This window comes from Salvelinus sp. IW2-2015, linkage group LG3, assembly GCF_002910315.2.
Source record: "Salvelinus sp. IW2-2015 linkage group LG3, ASM291031v2, whole genome shotgun sequence".
Lineage (NCBI taxonomy): Eukaryota > Metazoa > Chordata > Actinopteri > Salmoniformes > Salmonidae > Salvelinus > Salvelinus sp. IW2-2015.
In genome coordinates, this window is record NC_036840.1 from 1,196,492 (window position 1) to 1,223,042 (window position 26,551).

Consider the following 26,551-nt stretch of genomic DNA (forward strand, 5'->3'; position numbering starts at 1 on the left):
ATCCGATAGGCTCCAGTGCAGTAGTGCAGTTCTGAGCCACCAGTTCACAAACAGACACACGCAAGAAAGATGGAAAATATCCAGATAAGCCAAAGGAGAATATTACATGAAATGCTCTTGGGATTTTGATGTGTCGATATCAAGGATATTTTCAGTCATTTTTCAATCGCTTCTTTTATCTTTATAATTTCAAACATCACTCAAGCCCCACCTCTACCGGGACTTTTCTTTCAGTTAGCGTGACATCAAACATACAAAAAATAACTACGTTTCCCAGGGTTCATGGTGCCTACCTACACTGTTGGTGCGAGGAGTGCACCACTTAAGAGTAACCGTCTCCTTAAGTCCACTGTCTCGACTCGTACTACCAGCCATGTGCAGGTCGCCTGAACAACAGAAAAAGAGGAGAGACGAAAGGGAGAAAAAGTCTTACTGAATGTTTACTGTAGTGGTTTATGGCCAAGCCACTAAAAGCCACAATAACTTAGTGGCCAAAACAATACAGATTATTTTATTATTATTTTTTAAAACCTCACCACTTTTGAAGAACTCAAGATGGGCGTCCCTGTGATGTAGGAGTTCTACGTCGTAATTGGCCGATGTGTTGGCGTGCTGCTCCTCCTTCAACCCAATGGGAGAAAGGGAAGACAAAAAAAACAGACATCAGCGAGTTATTATTTTCATTGACATTGTAGTCATTTGGCAGACGCTCTTATCCTACTTGCAGTAGTGAGTGCCTATCCACTGCTGCCATCAAGACAAACAAACATTGCTGCTTTCTTGTTAACAACAAGGGTTCGAGAAGTACCAGCAAATGCATAAACCACTGATCTTTGCATCGTCTCTGGCTCCCCTGTCTTTTGTTCTTCCTATAAGGTGATTCCAGTGATGTGAAGATTGACAGCTGTGGTTGTTGCAGTCTAAAGTTTAAGGGTCTGACGTGTATTTCAGTGAAAAGGGCTGTACATGTTTTCTAACCCAGATGAATAACATGGGACTACATGGAGGACAAAAACATTTGGGGTGAAAGTTAGGAGATAGCCATGACAGGCAGGTAGACGCCTAAGGACTAAATTACTTATTATTCAAATGAGAGAAAGAAAGAGAGGAAAGAGAGAGAGAAAGGAGAGGAGGGACAGAGGGTGGTCTGATATCAATACGTACTACTCAACACAGCACAAAGGACCACAACAAAACACTACAAGGAGGGACTGCGACCAATCAACTCTGAGGTAGAGAAGGCACCAACAAGGAGTCAGACAGAACATGAGGCCGGGGTGGGGGGGGCAAACTACAGGGCACATAATGCGTACATTCTCATCCACCAAACATGCTAACACTCTCAACTCTGATTGGCTGCTGGAATGTCAAGTAGACAATCGGTGGCCAATCAAAAGTGAGGGCTGTTGAGCGTCCGATGGATGGACAAAACCAATCCACACAGCCTTGCGTTCTGCGGTCCCTCTTGGTGTGTGTTTAAGAGTACTGACCTGCTCGCAAATATTTAATGTCGGCTAGCAAAACAGAAAATACAGCATGAAAACAGCAGCGGTTCCAAGAGTCATTTCAACATGATGATGGACAAACAAAGAACCGTGTGTAAAATTATAGTGCACAATGGCTGATGGGGAAGAAGGAAGTTTGTGACATTTTGGGGCTGAGGATGGGGTGGGGGTGTGGCAAGGTTAGGGTATCAGAAGGTTGAGGCGAGTGAAGCGATAGGTGCATTGGGTGGAAGGGCCAATAGAAAATGTGTAATGTGTTGGTTTGTGGATGCAGAGAAAACAAGTGGGCGGGTCAGGATAGGTCATTTTGCAGACGGGACTTTGCCCTTTTCAAACATTCGTCCAGCCATCAAAAATAGCCCACCTTATACCTTAAATAGCTAATCTAACATCAGTCATGACATGAAGGAGGCGGGAAAATAGTTAACTCAAGACTGCTGGGACACAGCCCTGAAGGAAGTAATGGGTGGGAGTTAGTGAAAAGGGTGAAAGGTTATAGATGGGGCTGGTGAAGGCCTGAACCTTGGGAGAGCTAGAGGACAGAAGATGTACCTTCATTGGGATGTTGGTGATGGTGGTGGAGGCAAGGTCAAAGTGCTGCTGCACTAGAATGTTGAGTTTGGTGGCCAGGTGCCTCCCTGCCCGCACACTGTGAACCTCGCTGGTCAGCAGAGAGGAGACCTGCCGGTACAGAGGAGGACTATGTAGGACTAACACTAACAGAGTAGCATGCCATTTTTTATTGTATGGCATCTCTAAGGAACTTGGTAACTACAGCATGTGGAAATGAGCACACGTTAACAGGGTACTAACAGTATACTTTATCTCCATCAGATTAAGTATGCGTTGATATGACAAAGTGTGTTTGGAGCGATGTTATACATATCTAGATTAACTTTAAGACTAGGTGAAAACAGAGTCAATTTAATGCAACCCTGAGCAGGTTTAAACCTACCTCTTTCTTTGGCCGGTCTGAGACCAGGGTGTCCTCTCCTTGAGGGAAGATGTGGACGAGCACCAGCTCACACTGCTGGATAGGCATCAGTCTGAAACACAGAGACACATTGGAATGCATCGGAAGGATTCAAGATACTTCCTTAGGATCCTCTCAAAGCCCTTCTAAGATGCTCAATGAAATTAACCCAGCGTAACAAATCTCCTCCTCTAAATCCATTTGAATTCTCCCATCAAAAATCTGACTTGTGGAGTTTATCTTTTATCCCCACTAAAGAGTGTAAAAACAGTGTCATTCTCTTCTCAATCTCTCATACCTGTCTGAGCCTGCTGCCATTTTGTTTTGCTCTAGAATGGTCTCTTGCACACAGTCCTCCAGCATTCGCACATGGGTGTCACTGTGTAACAGACAGAAACACACAATACCCCATTAGGACATCCATGGATGCCTTCAAAGATGGGCATTACTTCAGTATCTAAAGGTTCTCAATTAATAACCAGGTATAACAGAATCAATAGATAATCTCTTTTGGTACTGTCCTTCGGTGGCTCGCTTTTGGAGACAGGTCCAGAAGTGGTTAAGTCCTAATGTCTGTGTTCAGAGGGACCTACAAACAGTACTGTTAGGAGACCTGAAAAAACCACCAATCAATGGTAAATATGAGTATTTATTTTAAGGGAAATCTTGGTACAAACAGAGAGGTTCAAGACCTTTGTAAGTCTTCACAGTAAAATAGAATAATGTATTGCAAAAGGAAATATTAAAACTATAGTGTACTGGGAAATATGGGTTAGTCTGTGGACATCTGAGGATTGGAATTAACATTGTAGTGGTCAATTCGTCAGGGCATGGACTCAACAAGCTCTCGAAAGCATTCCACAGGGATGGTGGCCCATGTTGACTCCAATGCTTCCCACAGTTGTGTCAAGTTGGCTGGATGTCCTTTGGGTGGTGGACTATTCTTGATATACACGAGCAACTGTTGTGTGTGGAAAACCCAGCAGCGTTGCAGTTCCTGGCACCAATTACCATACCCCATTGAAAGGCACAACTATTTTGTCTTGCCCATTTACCCTCTGAATGACACATACACAATCCATGTCTCAAGGCTTAACAATCCTTCTTTACCCTGTCTCCCCCCTTTCATCTATACCAGGGCTCCACAACCCTGTTCCTGGAGCGCTAACCTCCTGTATGTTTCTGTTCCAACCCCAGTTGTAACTAACCCGATTCATCTTATCAACCAGCTAATTATGAGAATCAGGTGTGCTAGATTAGGGTTGGAGAGAAAACTTGCAGGACAGTAGCTCTCCAGGAACAGTGTTGGAGAGCCCTGATCTACACTGATTGAAGTGGATTTAACAAGTGAAATCAATAAGGGATCATAGCTTTCACCTCGATTCACCTGATCAGTTTATGTCAGGGTTCCCCAACTGGCAGCCCGTATATGAACAGTAATTTTTTACAATTATTGTTGGACATAAAAGATTGTAAAAAGACCAGGAAATCAGCTCCAAGTGATTTTAATTTCGGAAATCTGTTCCAAAGTATTACCACGCATAATAGAAATATGTAATTGTATACAAATGTCAGCAAGGTTTGAAGTGATTAGGTTTCAGTCTTCTGTTTGGCCTGCAGCTAAATCCAGTTGATGATCCCTGGTCTATGTAAAGTACACTCAGTGTATATTTAGAATTGTAATGTTTTCCACAGGTCCTCCAACTAGGTGAGAGGGGGGGTAGTGGAATAATAAAAAAATATATATATATATACAGTACCAGTCTAAAGTTTGGACACACCTACTCATTCAAGGGTTTTTCTTTATTTTTACTATTTTCAACATTGTATGAAAAGTATGAAATAACACAAATGGAATCACGTAGTAAGCTAAAAAGTGGTAAAAATATATTTTATATTTGAGAATCTTCAAAGTAGCCACCCTTTGCCTTGATGACAACTTTGCACACTCTTGGCATTCTCTCAACCAGCTCAAGAGGTAGTCACCTGGAATGCATTTCAATTAACAGGTGTGCCTTCTTAAAAGTTATTTTGTGGAATTTCTTTCCTTCTTAATGTGTTTGATAGCCCTATTTGGTAAAGTCCACATTATGGCAAGAACAGCTTAAATAAACAAAGAGAAATGACAGTCCATCATTACTTTAATACATAAGCCACCCTGCATTCTACTGCTGGCTTGCTTCTAAAGCTAAGCAGAGTTGGTCCTGGTTGGTCCCTGGATGGGAGACCAGATGTTGCTGGAAGTGGTGTTGGAGTGCCAGTAGGAGGCCCCCTTTCCTCTGGTCTAAAAAAATATCCCAATGCCCCGGAGCAGTAACTGGGGACATTGCCCTGTGTAGGGAGCCGTCTTTCGGATGGGATGTTAAACAGGTGTCCTGACTCTCTGTGATCACTAAAGATCCAATGACACTTATTGTAAGAGTAGGGGTGTTAACCTCAGTGTTCTGGCTAAATTTCCAATCTGGCCTTCATACCATCACGGTCACCTAATCATCCCCAGTTTACAATTGGCTCTTTCATCCCTCTCCCCTGTAACTATTCCCTAGGTTGTTGCTGTAAATGAGAATGTGTTCTCCGTCAACTTACCTGGTTAAATAAAAAAAGATCAGTCAATCTGGAAAATGTCAAGAACTTTGAAAGTTTCTTCAAGTGCAAAACCATCAAGCACTATCATGGAACTGGCTCTAATGAGGACCGCCACAGGAAAGGAAGACCCAGAGTTACCTCCGCTGCAGATGATAAGTTCATTAGAGTTACCAGCCTCAGAAATTGCAGCACAAATAAATGCTTCAGAGTTCAAGTAACAGACACATCTCAACATCAACTGTTCAGAGGACTGTGTGAATCAGGCCTTCATGTCGAATTGCTGCAAAGAAACCACTATTAAAGTACACCAATAAGAAACAGAGACATGCTTGGGCCAAGAAACACGAGCAATGGACATTAGACCGGTGGAAACGTTGTGAGACATGGTGTGGGTGAATGTATGATCTCCGCATGTGTATTTCCCACTGTAAAACATGGAGGATGAGATATTATGGTGCTTTGCTGGTGACAGTCTGATTTATTTAGAATTCAAGGCCCATTTAACCAGCAAGGCTACCACAGCTATCTGCAGCGATACGCCATTCCATCTGGTTTGCACTTAGTGGGACTATCATTTGTTTCTCAACAGGACAATGACTCAACATTTACATTTAAGTCATTTAGCAGACGCTCTTATCCAGAGCGACTTACAAATTGGTGCATTCACCTTATGATATCCACACACCTCCAGGTTGTGTAAGGGCTATTTGACCAAGAAGGAGTGATGGAGTGCTGCATCAGATGACCTGGCCTCCACAATCACCTGACCTCAACACAATTGAGATGGTTTGGGATGAGTTGGACCGCAGAGTGAAGGAAAAGCAGCCAACAAGTGCTCAGCATATGTGGGAACTCCAAGACTGTTGGAAAAGCATTCCAGGTAATTGCTGGTTGAGAGAATGCCAAGAGTGTGCAAAGCTGTCATCAAGGCAAAGGGTGGCTACTTTGAAGAATCTCAAATATATTTCGATTTTTAAAACACTTTTTTGGTTACTACATGATTCCATATGTGTTATGTCATAGTTTTGATGTCTTCACTATTATTCTACAATGTAGAAAATAGTAAAAATAAAGAAAAACCTGTGAATGAGTAGGTGTGTCCAGACTTTTGACTGGTACTGTATAAAAAAGGGGGATTAGAAATGATTCAAGTAATGTTAGCTGATCTATCCCTTAAAAAATTGTATTATAATAAATAAACAGGTTTACTAACTATGTTAATGTTTACCTCTTGGCGTTTGTGAGGCAGATAATGCGCCCCCTGTTGGCCACCCTGTCAGCCGTGTCCATGAGGGTGGTGCGTGCCTCGTGCTGGTACTCAGTGATCTTACACAGTGACTCCACCGCTGCCACCAGGCCGTGCAGGACGCTGCAACACTCAGGGTCCTCCTGCGGGTTAGGTGGACCCACAGCTGCCAGAGCAGACATGAGCTATCACATGAATACAAAGGGAAGCAAGTTAAGTCAACCATACATTACAACAAAACCTCTATCTCGACAGGATTGGTTAACCTCAAAATGAGACAATGAGATTGGTAGTAGTAGTGAGTGGTGCAATAACAAAAAGCTGCAGACTTTCAACAATAGATTGTACAGCACTAATTCTTATGATTCTAAGAAAAATTGTTGCCTGTTGATAAATAAGCATCCATCTCTCGAAGATGGAGAATAAAAGTACCTCATGAGTGCTTTGGTCCTCTTGCCTCCAGCTGTTCAGAATGTGGAACTCTGAATCACTCACAATGTAGTTGATCTGAAACATAACCACTGAAGGAATATAATGTGCTGTGCCCAACTCAGAATATGAATGAACACAGACGAGTTGGCCAACGCACAGACAGACTATACTCTGTCTGACCTGGGCTAAAACAGACTAGACCGCCAGGCTATGGATGGAGGGACTCACCAGTTTCTTGAGGGGGTAAACGTCGTAGAGGATGCGGCAGTACTCCATGGAGCACTCCACAGCACAGGTCCACAGGACTTGGACACTGGGGCCAGCGGGATCATGCCCTGGCCACGGCTTTTGTCAGCACGTCACACTCCACCTGCTGCCGACTGGACTCTGCCATGTAAGGCAGTGGTCGACCACGAAGGCGCGTCTTGTGGGAGACTGAGAACATCTTCATCTCTGGTTCAGCCCTGTGTGAGTTCTGCTGAGGTGATAGAGGGAGATATTCGTCTGGTGTTAAGATACCACCTCTTAATTTAGATTAAAAGAGCAAGGCACCAGTAACGTTAGCTAGCTACAGCCTACGTACTGACACCAATTTACATTGCTAATATATACTGTAGCTAACTAGGTTGAAAGAGAAACATGCCCTATGACAATGTCCTTTAGCTATAGATTTAGCTAGCTAACGATAGTTAGCTAAAATAAGTTACCCTGGCCCCGGCAATGTCGTTAGGATAACGGTCGTTAGCTAGCTTGCTTACTTAACTTGGCTAGCTAGATTACTTACTAGCGTTAGCTAGCCAGCTAGTTTCCAGAACCGATTAAAACACTTCATTGCTACGTTAGTTAGAGCTAAGTAGTGTGTGAGCCGTCTGCAGAAGTACCTGGGACCAATGAGACTGAGGCGCGTCGATTTGCTGACGTTAACCCAAGCTAATGTTAGTTTAGTTTGCTAGACAGATTAGCTATCAAACATAGTTAGCTAACAAATTAGTCTAAAATAAAGTCAGGTTTTCACACCATATAGCACCCGTACTGTATGGTTCCTTTCCACCAACGAAAATACGGACTGTAGTTGTACAACTAAGTTAATAGGTTAATAGGTATGTAGGTAATAAAAAAAGGTAGGTAATAAAAAAAACGACATAATGCTGGAGCAAAAAATCAAAGGCGGACGTAGATGTTATTGATGGAACCATGTCCGTCGTGTAGGATGGTCCCGTGTCTTACTTCAATATCTTTTCATGGTTCCTGTCTTCTTTGCTTAGATAAATTGAGCAGGGTTCCCCAAGTAGAGGCCCGCGGAACAAATTTGGTTTTATTTGGCCCCCCAAGATTTCTGATGTTCCTTGTTGGACATAAAAAGACCAGGAAATCAGCTCCGATTGATTTTAATTTTGGAAATATGTCCCCAAATATTCCACTCATATTTTTTAAATTTAACTAGGAAAGTCAGTTTAGAACAAATTATTATTTACAATGACGGATTACCGGAGAACAGTGGGCTAACTGCTTTGTTCCGAGGCAGAACGACAGATTTTTACCTTTGTCAGCTCCGGGATACAATCCAGCAACTTTTCGATGACTGCCCAACGCTTAACCACTAGGCTACCTGCCGCCACAGTATGTGATGTTATACCAAAATATATCAATTTATTGGATTTATATAGCACTTTTCTACCGACTGAGCAACCATTTTTGTGTCAGAACGTTCACCACACATCAGCTATCAGGTGGAGAGGTGAGGAGTGATGTATGCCAATTAGGCATGAGGGGGGTGATTAGGCGGTCATGATGGAATGTGGCCAGGTTGGGAATTTAGCCATGACACCGGGGTGAAAACCCCTACTCTTACAATAAACTTCATGAGATTTGAATGACCACAGAGTCTAGACTCCAGTTTTAATGTCCCATCCGAAAGACGGCACCCAAATGTTCCCAAATGTAATCAAGGTTTGAAATGATTCTGTTTTAGTCAAATATATATATCTGTTTAGGCTCTTGTGGTCAATTGTCTACAAGTCTACAAACATATTTTATTATTGTTACGCCCCCCAGACCATCCACTCAAGAAAAAAATTGGCCCGTGGCTGAATCTAGCTGATGATCCCTGCTGTTGAAAATTTGCACAATCAATGTGCAGCATATGACGCGTTCAATATTAAATATTTTTCATTTAATCGTATAATAAATGTATTTCAAAAATAATGTATTTGCTTTCATTTCAATTTGTCATCATGGCAATACTCTGTATTCTGATAGAAAGGTTATAACAGTATTTGTCAGGGCACTATTATGATGGGGAACAGTATAAGGAACAGTTGACACAAACCTATCTGATGGGGTATCAGTATCTGATAGGAAGCAAAGATGGGAAAGAAAAGTATCTGCGAACACTGTGATATGGAACTTATCTAATGGGAAACCGTATGGTGGAGAACAGTAGGTCTATCTAATATGGAACAATATATGGAACAGCTTACCGATCACTGCACCTGTACACAGCCCATCTGTAAATAGCCCACCCAACTACCCCATCCCCATATTGTTATTTATTTTTGCTCTTTTGCACCCCAGTATCCCTACTAACACATCATCATCTGCACATCTATCACTCCAGTGTTAATGCTAAATTGTAATTAATTCGCCACTATGGCCTATTTATTGCTTTACCTTCCTAATCTTACTACATTTGCACACACTGTAAATATATTTTTCTATGTGTTATATTGACTGTACGCTTGTTTATCCCATTGTAACTCTGTGTTGTTGTTTTTGTTGCACTGCTTTGCTTTATCTAGGCCAGGTCGCAGTTGTAAATGAGAACTTGTTCTCAACTGGCCTATCTGGTTAAATAAAGGTGATTTTTTTATTTTAAAAAAGTATCTGACAGGGAATTTGGTTGGGAACAGAAAAGTTAACAAGATGTGCTCGATATTCAGTCAACACTCAAGATATAAAATTCAAAAGGCACTCGCACATCTGAGCTATCTTTGTTGCAGGTGCATGGTAACAGTTGAATAAGATGAGAAAAAGCAGCAACCCGCACACGCTCTTGCTAGTATCAATGCTCTTTATTAAGCTTTACGTATCGGCCTCTAGGCCTTCGTCAGAGCTTTTTTATTTTTTTGAAAAAAGCTCTAACGCAAGCCTTGAGGCCGATACATACTTAATAAACCGCAGTGATACTAGCAAGAGCAGTGTGCGGGTTTCTTCAAGACATGAAATTGCACAATATATGTATGGATGTCAAACGATTGTTCAATTAAATTGTGTGTATTTTGGCCTTCCTACTGTTATGTTCATTTTGTTCGTTATATCACTGCCTTTTCAAGACCCCTAAACTCTTTGATGCCCCCCAGGGGCCCCCTGGTTGAGAATCACAGACCTATTAATAACCAGCAAATGCAATAAAACATTTCCCAATGAGAATCATTCATTGCATATGGAAACTGGAACCAGTTTCATATACAATACGGGCCTAAAGAATGCTGTTGTTATATATATAATATATATATATACAGTCAATAATTCAGACCGTACTTATGTGGCATAACAAAGTTGCCCGTACTACAAAGTCGCTCAAAAACTGATCTCGGAAATGGCAGACCTACATTGTTTGGTAACAATATTGTGGGAGGAAACCCGCATGTCTGAGACTACTAAAAAAATCTCATAATGTACCCATAGTACGTATAGGACTACCCACCCATTCTCTCAAGTTTCAACTTGATCTAAAAAGCATGCAATGTTTTTCTTTTTGAAACGATGTTGAGAAATAAAGTGGGAACTTTTGGAATACATGGACCTCATTGGCAGTGATCTTACATGATGCGTTAATTCGACCCTAACCCCAAACGCGAGGGCCAGTTTTGCTATCCAGGTTTAACCGTTGATGACTTGTTGTGATATGTGACATATTTGAGATGAATGAGAGTGGGGACAACATTCTTGAAATGGATTCTTTGTCCGAGACAAAATTGGAGGGCGACACGGAAATAGAGATGGGAATGGAAGTTGGTGAGTTAACGTGGATTTCATTATATTTTGCAACGGGAGAGGATTAATTGCAAGACAAAAGGGCGGAATAATGTAGCCTTCTTCTGTAACCTATCGTTTCCGCCTTTCACGAACCAACATTTTATTTTATTTGTTCAAATGTTATTTTGTTGTGTCCCTTATATATTTTCTCCTTGGTTATTTCAAACTTTAAAAAGTATGCAATAACAGTATTGACTTTTGGCACCACCATTGCCCTCTGTAATGAGAGGGTTCTGCTTAGCTGAGGAACGCTCAACTCAGGTATCTTTTTTTATCTGCCTCAATATACCCTACACTATACGTTATCATAAACTTCATTATCATCAGTGTTTATAAAACTGTAGTAAATTGGCTTGGACTCAAACTGTCTCTGCGATTGTCAGTCCAAGGTCACTCATGCACACTTTCGATACTCTCAGTGTTTACCATGAAGGGTGCTCCATACCACTTCTTACAATGCAGCGAATTTGGGGTGTCGTGACCGGGACTCGAACCTGAATATCTGTGGTGCTCAGACTAACACGTTAGCCATTACACCAATAAATCAGACTCATCTGACGAGGTCGCTAGTTCTTGTACTAAGGTCGCTGGAATACATAAATATTCCGTTATCACACTGGTGGACAAAGCATAGGCTAACAACCACACTGATTCACAGATGCAATATTTCAGTCATAGCCTATGGCTGGCTGCACAGCTTGTCCCTACTATTATTGGCCCAATGTACACTCCCACTTTCCCACACAATCAAATATCCTTCGATCGTCGGGATCTTCGGGCAGTTTGTTAATAATTAGATCATTACTTTGTAGTTATTTAAGAGTTTATTTCCAAAATGCTATATCCACCAATTTTTCACATTTGTGTTAAAAAACTAAATAATCAGAAATGATTGCTTATGGGTACCTTCATGTGTGTGTAAAGTATTACTGTTTTCTATTCATACATTTTGGATGTGTATGTTAAACACTATATATATATTAAAACAACAATACAATGACAATACCAATGGCTGCTCCCATCAGTGGGTGCTCTGGTCAGTGGGTGCGCTCGCCCCCACCTGCCCCAAGAGGCCTGAAGGGCGAAGCCACTTCCCTGGCCCAAAGGGATTTTCCAAGGGTGGGAAGGACTGAGCCCCTCCCAACGTCCGGGAGGGCATGGAAGCGAGCGCACCGATAACCACCAGGACCAGCACAGACACCACTCACAGCATGAAACCAAAACACAAAACATAAATAACTAAACACAAAACATACAATAATCACATCCCCACCCTCACCCCTGATTGGAGAACCTCAAACCTTTGTACTGTGCATGTGTGTATGTATTTATTTCCACACTCATTAATTCAAACCTTCAGACAGCCACAGATCAACCCAGTTTTCCCAGTAAATCATAATTCTATCATTTTCTCTTGCTACATCCCTCCATTCTCCCATGGTGTGTCACTAGGGACTTGAAACTCCCCATCTACAACATTTCTGCTGAAATTGACCCAAAAATAAACATTTTACCCAACAGCACAATGATATTTCCTATTGACTGACTGTGGTCATTGAAATCCCCCCAAAATTCAGTTTGTAGGTCAAACCGTGCCCTGATATTATGACATAACATACCATTCCTGGACTCCAAAAACAAGCCACCGATGGACAGTACCAAAAGAGATACTCTTTGATTCTGTTTCCACATGGCAGAGTCTGCACAGGGCTGACTGTTTAATGCCCGATATACAGAGCATTCTTTTTGTAGCAAGAATTTCCTATAATAGCTTAAATTGAAAATAATGGATTGATGCGTCAGTTGCAGTGGTGTAAAGTACTTAAGTAAAAATACTACTCAAGTAGTTTTTTGGGGTATCTGTACTTTACTAAACTATTTATATTTTTTGACAACTTTTACTTTTACTTCACTACATTCCTAAAGAAAACGATTTACGTTTTACTCCATACATTTTCTCTGACACCCAAAAGTACTCGTTACATTTTGAATGCTTAGCAGGACAGGAAAAGGGTCCAATTCACTTGCTTATCAAGAGAACATCCCTGGTCATCCCTACTGCCTCTGATCTGGCTGACTCACTAAACACACATGCTTTGTTAGTAAATAATGTCTGAATGTTGGAGTGTGCCCCTGGCTTTCAAAAAAAATGGGGCCTTCTGGTTTGCTTAATAAAAATAATTTGAAATGATTTGTACTTTTACTTTTGATACTTAAGTATATTTTAGCAATTACATTTGATACTTAAGTATATTTTAAACCGAATACTTTTATACTTTTACTCAAGTAGTATTTTACTTGGTGACTTTCACATTTACATGAGTCATTTTCTATTACATGCTGACCAGACCGGACACGCCGCGTGCGCGAGCGTCGCAAAATACATTTAGAAATCCATGTTATTCAATTATTGCACCCACACTGCTTGCGCACCAACGAGCGTCTGCGACACCAAGGGCTAAAATAGATGTCGTTCCTATTTCTGACGCAGATCGCGCTGCAAGTCCTGCCTCTCCCATCTCCTCATTGGTTTATAGAAGCAGGTACCCACGTGCCATCTCCTCATTGGTTATACCCACGTGGGTGATAGAAAGACCAACTGTTTTGCCGGTAGTCGTGGTAATACAATGAAAGTTTAGATGCGATCACCATATAATTTAAACGATGAAAAAGCCTGGAATGAGGAGAGATGACTAGAAACGATTCGGTTGGCAATTTTATGTGTGGATTAATTGTCGGAGTAGAGATCCTTGTGCATTTCAGGTAAAATAACAACTCAATGTTTATATCCCAGGACAAATTAGCTAGCTAGCAACAGCAATAACATGCAATAACAGTACTGACTTTTGGCACCACCATTGCCCTCTTTAATGAGAGGGTTCTGCTCTACCAGACACTATACATTATCATAAACTTCATTATCATCTACCACAGTGTCTATAATACTGTATTGAATTCGAGGGTATCATAACTGGGAATCAAACCCAGTCACTGACTGGTCAATCCTTCCTTTGGAAAGTAAGCTCCAATGTTTCCAAATCTCTTTATGCACAGGCACACCTTCGATGGTCTCAGTGTTTACCATGAAGGATGCCCCATCCCATTTCTGACACAAGTGCAGCGAATTTTGGGATATCTGTGGTTGTCAGGCTAAGGCCTTAGCCATTACAGTGACTTACTTGACTAAGTTGCTAGTTGTTGTACTAAGGTCGCTGGAATACATAAGTATTCCTTGATCACACTGGAGGACATAGCAATAGATAGGCATAGGCCTAATAACTGCACTGATTACATTCACAGATGCCAGATTTCAGTCATAGCCTATGGCTGACTGCACAGCTTTCCCCTACCCCAGTCTAAATTCACAAAAAACGAACCTATTATTGGCCCAATGTAGACTCCCACTCTCCTACAATGTATCAATTCTCTGGGATCAGGCAGGTTTTCATTAATTGATAATTACGTGATAATAATTGTAGTTATATATATGTAATGAGGGAAGGGCCTGAAAAACATCCACATCCATTTAGTGTGTTTTATACTCTCTCCATTTAACAAAGTACTTTGAAAGTGCTTCCAACAAGTGCTGGTGCTTCATCAGTTTGTCTTTCTACCATGAGCTAGTAAACATAGCCTTTGACCTGGTCTAGCATCAGTACAAGCAGGCTCAGCGTAGCATGTCTGTTCCTAGGGAAGAACTCTACAGGGGGAAAAGGGTTGCCTGTATAAATCACATAGCTAGATGGTTTTGCTGAAGGTAAATATTGTATTGTGTTTCATATGTTCACAGTCAAACTTGGAGAAATACATGACACATGGCATGCAGTATTACATTTACATTTAAGTCATTTAGCAGACGCTCTTATCCAGAGCGACTTAGTATGCAAGTATCTAAGTATTTCTGGTAACTTCAAAGGATCTGCATGCCAAACAAGTGAGAGATATTGCATACAAGCAAGTCAAGTGAAGTACATCAGGCATGCTTCAATTCAATAACATTGTGTCATGTCCTGACCATAGAGAGTCCTTATTTTCTATGGTGGAGTAGGTCAGGGCGTGACTGGGGGTTTAGTCTAGTGTATTATTCTCGTTCTAGTTTTGTTTTCTATGTTGGTGTTTGGTATGATTCCCAATTAGAGGCAGCTGGCTATCGTTGTCTCTAATTGGGGATCATATTTAAGTAGCATTTTTCCACCTGTGTTTGGTGGGATATTGTTTATGTGTAGTTGTATGTCAGCACTCCATTGTCGTCACGTTTCGTAATTTTTTATTGTTTTGTTATGTAGTTCACTTACTTTAAATAAATAAAGATGTGGAACCCAGATCACGCTGCACGTTGGTCCGAGTATGCTTCTAGCGAACGTGACACATTGGAAGATTTTAAAATAATGTTTTCAGCACAGTTTTATTAGCACAGTTGCTATTAACTTGTCGAATGGAGGTATTTGCCTAAGAGACTTAAACTATTCCATCATGGAGTATCTGAGTTTGAACATTTACAGTCTTTTCCAGGGCGTTACTAAGGGTAATGTCTTTCAAACACCATCTGATTCCAGTTACATTAGGTTCCCATAGTATTTTCTACCATGGGATGTTTGGAAGTTTTCCTGATGGAATGTCATCTGTTGTGTAAAGTATGAATGTAGTACCAGACACAATAAAATGTAACATTTAACTGAATGAACACAATTTAATGTGGGTTGTTGAATGTGCTTTACTTTGGTATTATATTCCCCTCTGAAATATAGATGTGAGTACTTTGCACTGGTGCATATGCTCAGTAAATCTGATCATGTGTATCTGCTGGGCCTTGTCAGAGTCTTACAAAAGATGGTGGTTAAAAAGAGTCAAATCTCCATCAAGATCTTGTCATGCATGTCTCTCATGTCTTTAATACATGTTTTTTTTGTTGGGGGGGGGCAGTCTATTCTCAGGAGTTTTTGCCAACCTATGAGACTATACCTGAGGGGGCATCAGTGCCCAAAGTGGAGAAGGTGAGTCTCAACCCTTTAAATTGTATAACATTTCTGCATTATGAAAATGATTAGTACTCATAGCTTTGATAATAGTTGTAGTATTAGTTTGAGCTGCCAATGAATAACTTTACAATTAATACCATATTTGTATAATATGGCTTGTTCTTGCATGTATTTCACCAAGAGGGATGTGGATTGATTCGCTTTTGTATTTTCATATGCAGAAAATGCATGAATCAATGTGCCAAATATCTGTAATTACAAGAGAGGTCTATGTTCGATGCCAATCCAAATGTGGACTGTTATTATTCATGGAACAAAAAAGGGTGTGTCACTTTTTGCCGTTGTAGACTCTTCCCTCCCTCTCCCATCTAAGTTTGATGTCAGTTGAGAAAGACGTAGTCTTGTAGGGTCTCGTACAAGCACAGTGAGGCTGTCTGTCAGTCCTTCTCTCGTTAAAGGACATGTATGATATCATGGAAGAAGAAGAGTTTGAGTTTGAGGCTGTGGAGCTACCAGATATCACTGTGGAGCTACCAGATATCGCCTGTTGTTTTTGCCCACAGGTTGAGTTCAACGGCAAATCTGACTCTCTGTTCTTCAATGATGGGGTTAGACGGATCGACTTTGTCTTAGTCTATGAAGATGAGGACATGAAGGAGACTGACAAAAATAGAACGTTCCAGAAACGTAAAGTAAGTGCATTTCTGGTGGCAGATTGTGAGTCTAAGCATCCTTATTCACCTTCAACATGGTCAGCAGGTTTCTGTCTGGCAGAAGTTAAAAACAGTATTCCTACTGTGCTGTGAAAAAGCTTGTTTGAAATGAAATGCAGTTTCACAATGTAAGCATAGTTTTGAGGAATATGTGAATCTAAATGTGATTTCTTATAGCTTAAGAGGAGTACTGTATTATCTATGAAACAAGTTACTAAAGCTGCATTCCATCAAAGAAGTTAACTTGTAGGAATCAGTGTTATGTTCCGTCATAGAAGCTGGTGTTGTATTATGCCAGGACCTAAGGCATTCACACAACACTTTCTCATTGTACACCCGGAATATTGACTCTGAATATTTGTACAGGGAGTTTTTCTTTGCTTCAGTCACTGTGTGTCAGATCTAAGGTATCCCTATGATTATTATGAGGCTATTTACATATATATATATATATACTGTATTTACAATTCTTTACAAGTATTGTGGATGCACTTAACAGAAGCATACAGACGTATATAGTAGCAATGTATTTTGATTGACCAATGAGCTTTTATTTATTTGACGTGGTTTTATCAGAAGGCGTCTTGTATCGTACACACAATTCCCATATAGATGTAGTCAGTTTCATACATGGTTGAAATCAGTCAATGCATTGCTATCCATCGAGGGGAAATCAGTCAATGTAATGTCAATATAATTACACTTTTCATTCATTATTTATTATACACAACCACAGTTAAGATGGGTTAATAGTAATAATGTAATAATGTATTAGATATTACATTTAACATTTGTAAAGCACTTTTCATTACAAGAGTAATAAGAGAAACAGATTGGACCTTATCCAATAGGGAAACAGAAGGGACAGTGTTACAAACACGGGATCCATTGATTTAACATCCTGTATTCTCTTCCCTAGCAACGCAGAGAGTACTTTGAGGCCAGCTTGATGAAGATGGGGATGGAACTAGAGGCTGCCAGATCTGTGAGTGGCCACATAATGCATTTTACAAGGACTGGCTTTATGTATTGACTCTGCTGTTAGCTTGCAGAGTGGGGTTGAGTGTGTCGATCTTCAGGGACGATTGGGTGGAAACAATATTTAGTATCTTACATTCGTTTGGTCTGAAATGGTAGAGAAATACCTAATGTTTGTTTTTGTTACATAGTTTTATTATCATGCTGCTTATTTAAGTGACCCTGTGGATCTTGTTTTTGGCTGCATTTTAGATAGCAGACACAGTGGTTTTACAAAGTTTTCCTTTAACAGCCAACTATTTCCTCAGAAAGGGTTGAGATTGAATTGCAGTGGGAAAACTATGGCACCAATCCCATTATTTGAGTAGTTTCCCAAATATTGGCAAACTTTAGTGGTATTTCATGGAATAGGATCAATGAGTTAACATTGATAAACACAGAGCCAACTTCTGATTTTGTAGATAATAAAGTATTGCATTAGATTTATGTGATGTTTTAGTACTTGTTTTATGTCAAGGATGTAATTTGTGATCATGGCAATGTCTTCTTAATTGCCCCTTAGGGGATTACTGAAGTTGTAATACATTTAGTTGAAATGAAAAGGGCTGCCTTATCTTGTTGTTTTATCTTCGTCATTCCGACAAGGTGGTAGATGAGAAGCTGTTGTTCGTCAAGGTGCACATGCCCTGGGATGTGCTGTGTACCTACGCCGAGGTCCTCCACATCAAGCTGCCCATTCAGCCCAATGACCTGTCCACCACGTCCTCACCCTTCAACTTCCTCAGCTGCATCACCAGACACTTCTACCCCAGCGAGGACCTCATAGCCAAGGAGACGGAGTACTTTACTGCCCCGTTCGAGAAGGACAGGCTGGAGTACTTCTACGTGAAGGACCGGGACCTCTTCTTCACGCCATCCATGAGGAGTAGAATGGCAAGTGCACTGCTTTCTTTACCTCATCATGGAGTATAAACCCCAAAGTCAACCAATAAGAGGTTAAAGATGCAGCAGCGRACTAGATTTTGATAGAGATTCAAAATAAATCACTAAAAAGAAGTCACCTCATTGACTTTCTTTCGGTAGTTTAAGCATCTCAGGTTTCTGATGCTGCTCAATGGTATTAGAAGATATTTGGTCGGTAGACCACTTAGATTGGTTATTCAGCCCTTGCTCTACAAAAATATCAATGTACCTATACTTAAAACATAGTGTTAACACTCTTTTCTTAACACTTCAATGAWAACAGAATGGTTGGTCTTCCTCCTCAGGCCTACTACATCCTCAGCCGAGCCCCCTATGAGGTGCGAGGGAACATCAAGAAGTTTGGTGTCACAAAGCTGCTCGATGGGGGGGTGTACAAGGCTGCTTATCCCCTGCATGATGTGAGTGGGGATAAAGAGRGGGGTGGCACTAGTAACTGACAACATAGTACATTAAACACCAATCCATCTGTGAAAAGACTGAGCAGTGTTTTTATGYACTTTTTAGTTTTGTTTRCTGTGAACTTACTTTAGTGCAGATTCAACGTCAGGTCGAAAGAAGATGAGTGCCCCAATGAGAGATACCTCCTGTATAACGAGTGGGCTCACCCTAAAAGTTTCTATAAGATGCAGCCACTTGATCTCATAAGGTAATTCATGCTTTAATCTACTTTCGCAAAAATGCACATTGCACACACATCGCTGCTTTAGCATAATAAGGTGTTGAGAATTATTATTCCAAACAGAATGTGCTTAGAGGCCTAATCYTTGTAATTACGGAAAATATGGGATGGAAATAATAKAATTTTCATTTTRTCACAGAAAGTATTATGGGGAAAAGATTGGAATTTACTTTGCTTGGCTGGGCTTCTATACAGCCATGCTAGCCCTCGCTGCCATTGTTGGACTTGGCTGTTTCATTTATGGGTACACGACTCAAGAAACAAGCACCTGGAGGTATGTTTAAAAGTCAAAGAAAGTACTTCAGAAACCCACAACACCATAGAAATGTATTACAAGTTGCTAAATCTAGTGTATATCAAATGAAGATCAATTATTTACACGTAAGGTTAAGTAGAGTAAATATAAGTTGATTGATGTTCCTTCCATGCCGTTCCCTGACACTCTAACTGTGTGAAAACCCAATGATTAACAACTTTGTTGCATCTTGTTGTTGAGTTTTTGGTGAAGTTTGACCCATCTGTTCTGTTCATTTATTGGACAGCAAAGAGGTGTGCGACCCTTTGATTGGAGGAAATATTGTGATGTGTCCGCAGTGTGATAAGGAGTGCACATACTGGAGGCTCAACAGCACCTGTGAATCTTCTAAAGTAAGTCATGCATACATTAGGGTTCACTAATTCCGGTACATGGCTGTACAYGTTTTTTCTCATTCACTCACATGGTTAATTCAGAGTGATTATGATTATGAAAGTGACTTATATGGATAGTGAGTCCCTTAAAATTATATTTGCCAATGCTTGTTATGTCAGACTGTTTTCTCAGACTCCTTGGCCCATGAGACATGCTACAAGTCATATTAAACCTTTTTGAACAGGGTTTGTTTTCATATAAATTTACAAAGAGTCATGGATGGAGAGAAAAAATGATGTGAAAAGCGAAGTATTTCATGTGATCTTGTTTTCCTTAGAAACTGTGCATATTTGATAACTATGGGACGCTGGTGTTTGCTGTCTTTATGGCCATTTGGGGTGAGTCATTTAATTAATTAAACTTACCAAATGTTCAAATGTAGAGGTTTCAGAAACTGTATTATTTTAGTGTGTAGTTTTGTTGATATAAGCTTATTAGCAATTAGATGTTGCATGATAATCATATTAGAGTTTTCCTCAGCACATGCTACAGTCTAGGACCAGGCAAGTAAAATAAAGCTTTACACTCTTGTTCCCATCCTGGGTCTAGTGACCGTGTTTCTGGAGTTCTGGAAGCGCTACCAAGCAGAACTGGAGTATGAGTGGGACACCGTGGAGTTCCTGGAGCAGGAGGAGCAACCTCGTCCCGAGTATGAGGCCAAGTGTAACCACGACAGAATCAACCCTGTCACACGGGTAAGGAAGATGTGTTCGTCACACAGTCCATATGGTGATTCCATAGCGTCAGACTCAGGAGGCTAGAAGAACACTCCACAACCGATGATAGTAATGTTATATACTTGTTTTAAAATGAAAATATTACCTGTATCATTACTTCATTCTAAAACATGTTATTCTTCATTTAGGTAAAAGAGAAAGTACCTTATACAGCCTGTGGACGGTGTATAAGAGTGTCTTTAGGAATTGGGACTGTCTTATTCTGGGTAAAAACTTTTGGATTTCTCTACTGGTATCTTGTTCTGAATAGGCCAATTCATATGCACTCCAACATATATATATTTTTTTATATAACCCTAACCTTTGTTTCAAGTCTGACCCCCCCAATTCTTGTGTTTGTGCTTGTGTTCAGATTGTGTTGATCCTAGCGTCAGTGGTGGCCATCATCGTATACCGACTGGCAGTGTTCTTCTCATTTTCGACGAGACTCCAGTCTGACCTAAAGGAGCTCGAACCGTTTAAGGAGTATGTGACCGCACAAATGGCCACCTCCGTCACTGCTTCTATCATCAGCTTCGTAGTAATCATGGTGCTCAACATCCTGTATGAGAGGGTTGCCATCTGGATCACTGACTTTGGTGAGACGCCCCAATGTCAAACAGGAAATATGTGGTTTGCTATACGGAACTATGGTGTTTCTCAAACTGCTTGCAGACAAGGGCTAATATTCACTCAAACATGCCTTAGCAAGGTTGATGCAGTGCCCCAAACATTCTGCAATTATACKATGYTATGAGTAAATATTGCACGCCAATAGGTCTGAAGTAATCCAAATATATGTATGCCAACAMATTTATACTSTAGGAAATTCACACCACCACYATAGCCCTTAGCTGATYTCCTTATRCAGAGTCARTTGCAGAATCTGGACACKYCAAAAGCTTGATTTAAGCCTGATGTTTTTTTGATGAGACTGAGAAGATGCCTTACTTCATTTTAAAGAGCTACCAAGGACCAGGACGGATTATGAGAACAGTCTGACTCTGAAGATGTTCCTGTTCCAGTTTGTCAACTACTACTCCTCCTGCTTCTACATTGCCTTTGCCAAAGGGAAAGTGGTTGGTTACCCTGGGCAACCTGTTTACCTGCTGGGAAAGTACAGGAATGAGGAGGTACGTACGCCTATCAGTTGATTGAAAGATCAGTTGATTGAAGGCTCAGTTGATTGGTGCTTGGCACAGAATATGTGATAACACAGTATGACAGTGTTTTGCTTTTTCCACTTCGCTTGTCTTCTAACTACGTTTCCAAATTATTAGCTGTTGCATTCTGTGGCATTTTTGTTTGACTCATATTTCAAATGAAAGACCTAGATGAGAAAATCTTCCACAAAATACAAGTTGTTTGAATGGAGGTGCTTTATCATGTAATACTACAAGATGGCCGACATTGGTTCATGCATTGTTTGTGTCACATCCTTACCAGTGTGATCCAGGAGGATGCCTGATTGAGTTGACAACCCAGCTCACTGTCATCATGGGCGGTAAAGCCATCTGGAATAACATTCAGGAGGTGTTGTTGCCGTAAGTTTTTGGTTCAATGGAAGAACATAAAATAGCCAACCACATCAGCTCTCTAGGAGCCCAGCAACCGTAAAGTTTACCAGTTACATTGGATCAGGGTTGGTTCAATGGTTTATTCCATCCCAACTCAAAATGCAATTCCCCCTTATCTTCCAGTGTATCTGTATCCAGACATCATTATTATCTGATTCAGAGAGCAATCATAAAGGCGTCTCCTTGTAGGCACTAACGGAGACTAACTCTACCATGGCTTATTGGCCAAAGCCTATGGGGAAATTCATGTTTTTTTGTTGGGTTTCTGGATAAATGCCAAAAACACAGGCTTAGGAGATCTTATACGTTTTGTTCTATGAGATCCTTTTCATCCGCTAACGTCACTTTTTGTGAATTTTAAAGCATTTATGTAATCAAAACAAAAACATAAAGCACATAAAGGCTTCACAATTCATTAAGGTCATGTTAACTGGCTGATATTATCTCATAGGAGAAAACGTATAATATCTCCTAATCCTATTTCAACCTCAGACCTTATTTTCGGCATTTATCCCAAAACCCCATTCTTTCCCTATTAATTTTCCCCATAGGAAATGCTAACTAATTTCAGTTTTTTAGTATTTTTAGTATTTTCCCCATAGAAAATGCTAACTAATTTCAGTTTTTTAGGACTACAAGCTGGCGAGCTCTATTACCTTGTTATACGCATCATGATTCTGCGATTGACATGTTTCTCATCAGGTGGATGAAGAATTTGATATTCCGCTACTGCACACGTGTGGGGTCTGAAAAAGTGATTCCTCGCTGGGAGCAGGACTATCAGCTGCAGCCCATTGGGAAGCTGGGCCTCTTCTATGAATACCTGGAGATGGGTAAGATATGAAGAATGAGGCAAACTCTCTCCCTCTCTCCCACCCAAATCAACCCCTAGCCCCTATCCCCGGGCATCTCTGTAGATCTGAGAGGATTGGATAGGTGTGGACACAATATGGTGGTAGCTATATGCGTATGCGCTGAAGTTTTTTAAGCTGATCCTGCTATTTCTTTGGGGTCTGTCCAGAAACCACCTCTAGCCCCTATCCCCAAGGCACTTACTTAATCTAGAAGGGTTGGATGGACATAAGCTATATGGTGCAAATCCCCCCTAGCTACTATCATAGTATCAGGTTCCCCCCTAGCTAGCCCATCAGCTACTAACTATCATAGTATCAGGTTCCCCCCTAGCTAACCTATCAGCTACTATCATAGTATCAGGTTCCCCCCCTAGCTAGCCTATCAGCTAATATCATAGTATCAGATTCCCCCCTAGCTAGCCTATCAACTATTATCATAATATCAGGTTCCCCCCTAGCTTGCCTATCAGCTACTATCATAGTATCAGGTTCCCCACTAGCTGGGCTATCAGCTTCTAACTATCATAGTATCAGGTTCTCCCCTAGCTAGCCTATGAGCTACTAACTATCATAGTGTCAGGTTCCCCCTAGCTAGCCTATCAGCTACTATCATAGTATCATGATCCCCCCTAGCTAGCCTATCAGCTTATAACTATCATAGTATCAGGTTCCCCCCTAGCTAGCCTATGAGCTACTAACTATCATGGTATCAGGTTCCCCCTAGCTAGCCTATCAGCTACTATCATAGTATCAGGATCCCCCTAGCTAGCCTATCAGATACTACCARAGTATCAGGTTCCCCCCTAGCTAGCCAATCAGCTACTATCATAGTATCAGGTTCCCCCCTAGCTAGCCTATCAACTACTATCATAGTATCAGGTTCCCAGATCTATTGATGGAAATGCTTTTTTTCTGCAGTGATCAAATTTGGCTTTGTGTCTGCGTGGCTTTTTCCTACAGTGATCCAGTTTGGTTTTGTGACTCTGTTTGTGGCCTCCTTCCCCCTGGCTCCTGTCCTGGCTCTGGTCAATAACCTCTTTGAGATCCGGGTGGATGCCTGGAAGATCATCACCCAGTTCCGCCGCATGGTTCCAGAGAAGGCCCAAGACATCGGGGCGTGGCAACCCATTCTCCAAGGTGTCGCCATCTTNCAATTCTTGTGTTTGTGCTTGTGTTCAGATTGTGTTGATCCTAGCGTCAGTGGTGGCCATCATCGTATACCGACTGGCAGTGTTCTTCTCATTTTCGACGAGACTCCAGTCTGACCTAAAGGAGCTCGAACCGTTTAAGGAGTATGTGACCGCACAAATGGCCACCTCCGTCACTGCTTCTATCATCAGCTTCGTAGTAATCATGGTGCTCAACATCCTGTATGAGAGGGTTGCCATCTGGATCACTGACTTTGGTGAGACGCCCCAATGTCAAACAGGAAATATGTGGTTTGCTATACGGAACTATGGTGTTTCTCAAACTGCTTGCAGACAAGGGCTAATATTCACTCAAACATGCCTTAGCAAGGTTGATGCAGTGCCCCAAACATTCTGCAATTATACKATGYTATGAGTAAATATTGCACGCCAATAGGTCTGAAGTAATCCAAATATATGTATGCCAACAMATTTATACTSTAGGAAATTCACACCACCACYATAGCCCTTAGCTGATYTCCTTATRCAGAGTCARTTGCAGAATCTGGACACKYCAAAAGCTTGATTTAAGCCTGATGTTTTTTTGATGAGACTGAGAAGATGCCTTACTTCATTTTAAAGAGCTACCAAGGACCAGGACGGATTATGAGAACAGTCTGACTCTGAAGATGTTCCTGTTCCAGTTTGTCAACTACTACTCCTCCTGCTTCTACATTGCCTTTGCCAAAGGGAAAGTGGTTGGTTACCCTGGGCAACCTGTTTACCTGCTGGGCAAGTACAGGAATGAGGAGGTACGTACACCTATCAGTTGACTGAACGATCAGTTGATTGAAGGCTCAGTTGATTGGAGCTTGGTGCTTGGTACAGAATATGTGATAACACAGTATGACAGTGTTTTGCTTTTCCACTTCGCTTGTGTTCCAACTTCGTTGACAAATTATTAGATGTTGCATTCTGTGGCCTTTGTGTTTGACTAAAAGAGACCTTCATATTTCAAATGAATGAACCTGGAAATCTTCCACTAAATACAAGTTGTTTGAATGGAGGTGCTTTATCATGTAATACTACAAGATGGCCGACATTGGTTGATGCATTGTTTGTGTCTTATCCTTACCAGTGTGATCCAGGAGGATGCCTGATTGAATTGACAACCCAGCTCACTATCATCATGGGCGGTAAAGCCATCTGGAATAACATTCAGGAGGTGTTGCTGCCGTAAGTTTTTGGTTCAATGGAAGAACAAAATGGCCAACCACATCAGCTCTCTAGGAGCCCAGCAACCGTAAAGTTTCCCAGTTACATTGGATCAGGTTTGGTTCAATGGTTTATTCCATCCCAACTCAAAATGGAATACCCCCTTATCTTCCAGTGTATCTGTATCCAGACATCATTATTATCTGATTCAGAGAGCAATCATAAAGGCGTCTCCTTGTAGGCACTAACGTTTTTTTGTTGGGTTTCTGGATAAATGCCAAAAACACAGGCTTAGGAGATCTTATACGTTTTGTTCTATGAAATCATCTTCATCAGCTAACGTCGCTTTTTGTGAATTTTAAAGCATTTATGTAATCAAAACATAAAGCACATAAACGCTTCATAATTCATTAAGGTCATGTTAACTGACTGATATTATCTCATAGGACAAAACGTATAATATCTCCTAATCCTATTTCAACTTCATACCTTATTTTTGGCGTTTATCCCAAAACCCCATTCTTTCCCTATTAATTTTCCCCATAGGAAATGCTAACTAATTTCAGTTTTTTAGGATTTTCCCATTAGAAAATGCTAACTCATTTCCGTTTTTTAGGACTACAAGCTGGCGAGCTCTTTTACCTTGTTATAAGCATCATGATTCTGCGATTGACATGTTTCTCATCATCAGGTGGATGAAGAATTTGATATTCCGCTACTGCACACGTGTGGGGTCTGAAAAGGTGATTCCTCGCTGGGAGCAGGACTATCAGCTGCAGCCCATTGGGAAGCTGGGCCTCTTCTATGAATACCTGGAGATGGGTAAGATATGAAGAATGAGGCAAACTCTCTCCCTCTCTCCCAAATCAACCCCTAGCCCCTATCCCCTGGCACCTCTGTAGATCTGAGAGGATTGGATAGGTGTAGACACAATATGGTGGTAGCTATATGCGTATGCTCGGGAAGTTTTTTAAGCTGATCCTGCTATTTCTTTGGATTCTGTCCAGAAACCACCTATAGCCCCTATCCCCAAGGCACTTACTTAATCTAGAAGGGTTGGATGGACATAAGCTATATGGTGCAAATCCCCCCTAGCTACTATCACAGTATCAGGTTGCCCCTAGCTAGCCTATCAGCTACTATCCTAGTACCAGGTTTCCCCATAGCTAGCCTATCAACTACTAACTATCATAGTATCAGGTTCCCCCCTAGCTAGCCTATCAGCTAATATCATAGTATCAGGTTCCCCCTAGCTAGC

General features: G+C 41.1%; 1 protein-coding gene, 1 long non-coding RNA gene and 1 pseudogene across 2 annotated transcripts in view; 2 read left to right on the top strand and 1 right to left on the bottom strand.

The window, feature by feature from the left end:
• Positions 1-7,922, bottom strand: part of LOC111981782 (integrator complex subunit 13-like) — a 14,715-nt pseudogene extending 6,793 nt beyond the window's left edge.
• A 2,549-nt stretch (positions 7,923-10,471) lies between these two features.
• ano6 (anoctamin 6) overlaps positions 10,472-26,551 on the top strand; it is a 20,462-nt gene continuing 4,382 nt past the window's right edge. Inside the window, exons 1-16 of the mRNA XM_024013165.2 lie at positions 10,472-10,759; positions 15,704-15,774; positions 16,323-16,451; positions 17,392-17,457; positions 18,096-18,383; positions 18,719-18,832; positions 18,965-19,080; positions 19,253-19,387; positions 19,656-19,761; positions 20,082-20,142; positions 20,354-20,499; positions 20,670-20,747; positions 20,894-21,119; positions 21,484-21,653; positions 25,217-25,314; positions 25,985-26,115. Coding sequence (XP_023868933.1) covers positions 10,666-10,759; positions 15,704-15,774; positions 16,323-16,451; positions 17,392-17,457; positions 18,096-18,383; positions 18,719-18,832; positions 18,965-19,080; positions 19,253-19,387; positions 19,656-19,761; positions 20,082-20,142; positions 20,354-20,499; positions 20,670-20,747; positions 20,894-21,119; positions 21,484-21,653; positions 25,217-25,314; positions 25,985-26,115 — 2,029 coding nt within the window. The 5' untranslated portion in view covers positions 10,472-10,665. The remainder of the gene's footprint in view (positions 10,760-15,703; positions 15,775-16,322; positions 16,452-17,391; positions 17,458-18,095; positions 18,384-18,718; positions 18,833-18,964; positions 19,081-19,252; positions 19,388-19,655; positions 19,762-20,081; positions 20,143-20,353; positions 20,500-20,669; positions 20,748-20,893; positions 21,120-21,483; positions 21,654-25,216; positions 25,315-25,984; positions 26,116-26,551) is intronic.
• Positions 22,937-23,680, top strand: LOC139022725 (uncharacterized). The gene is made up of 2 exons (XR_011473761.1): positions 22,937-23,312; positions 23,356-23,680. It is a non-coding gene; the product is annotated as an uncharacterized lncRNA (long non-coding RNA).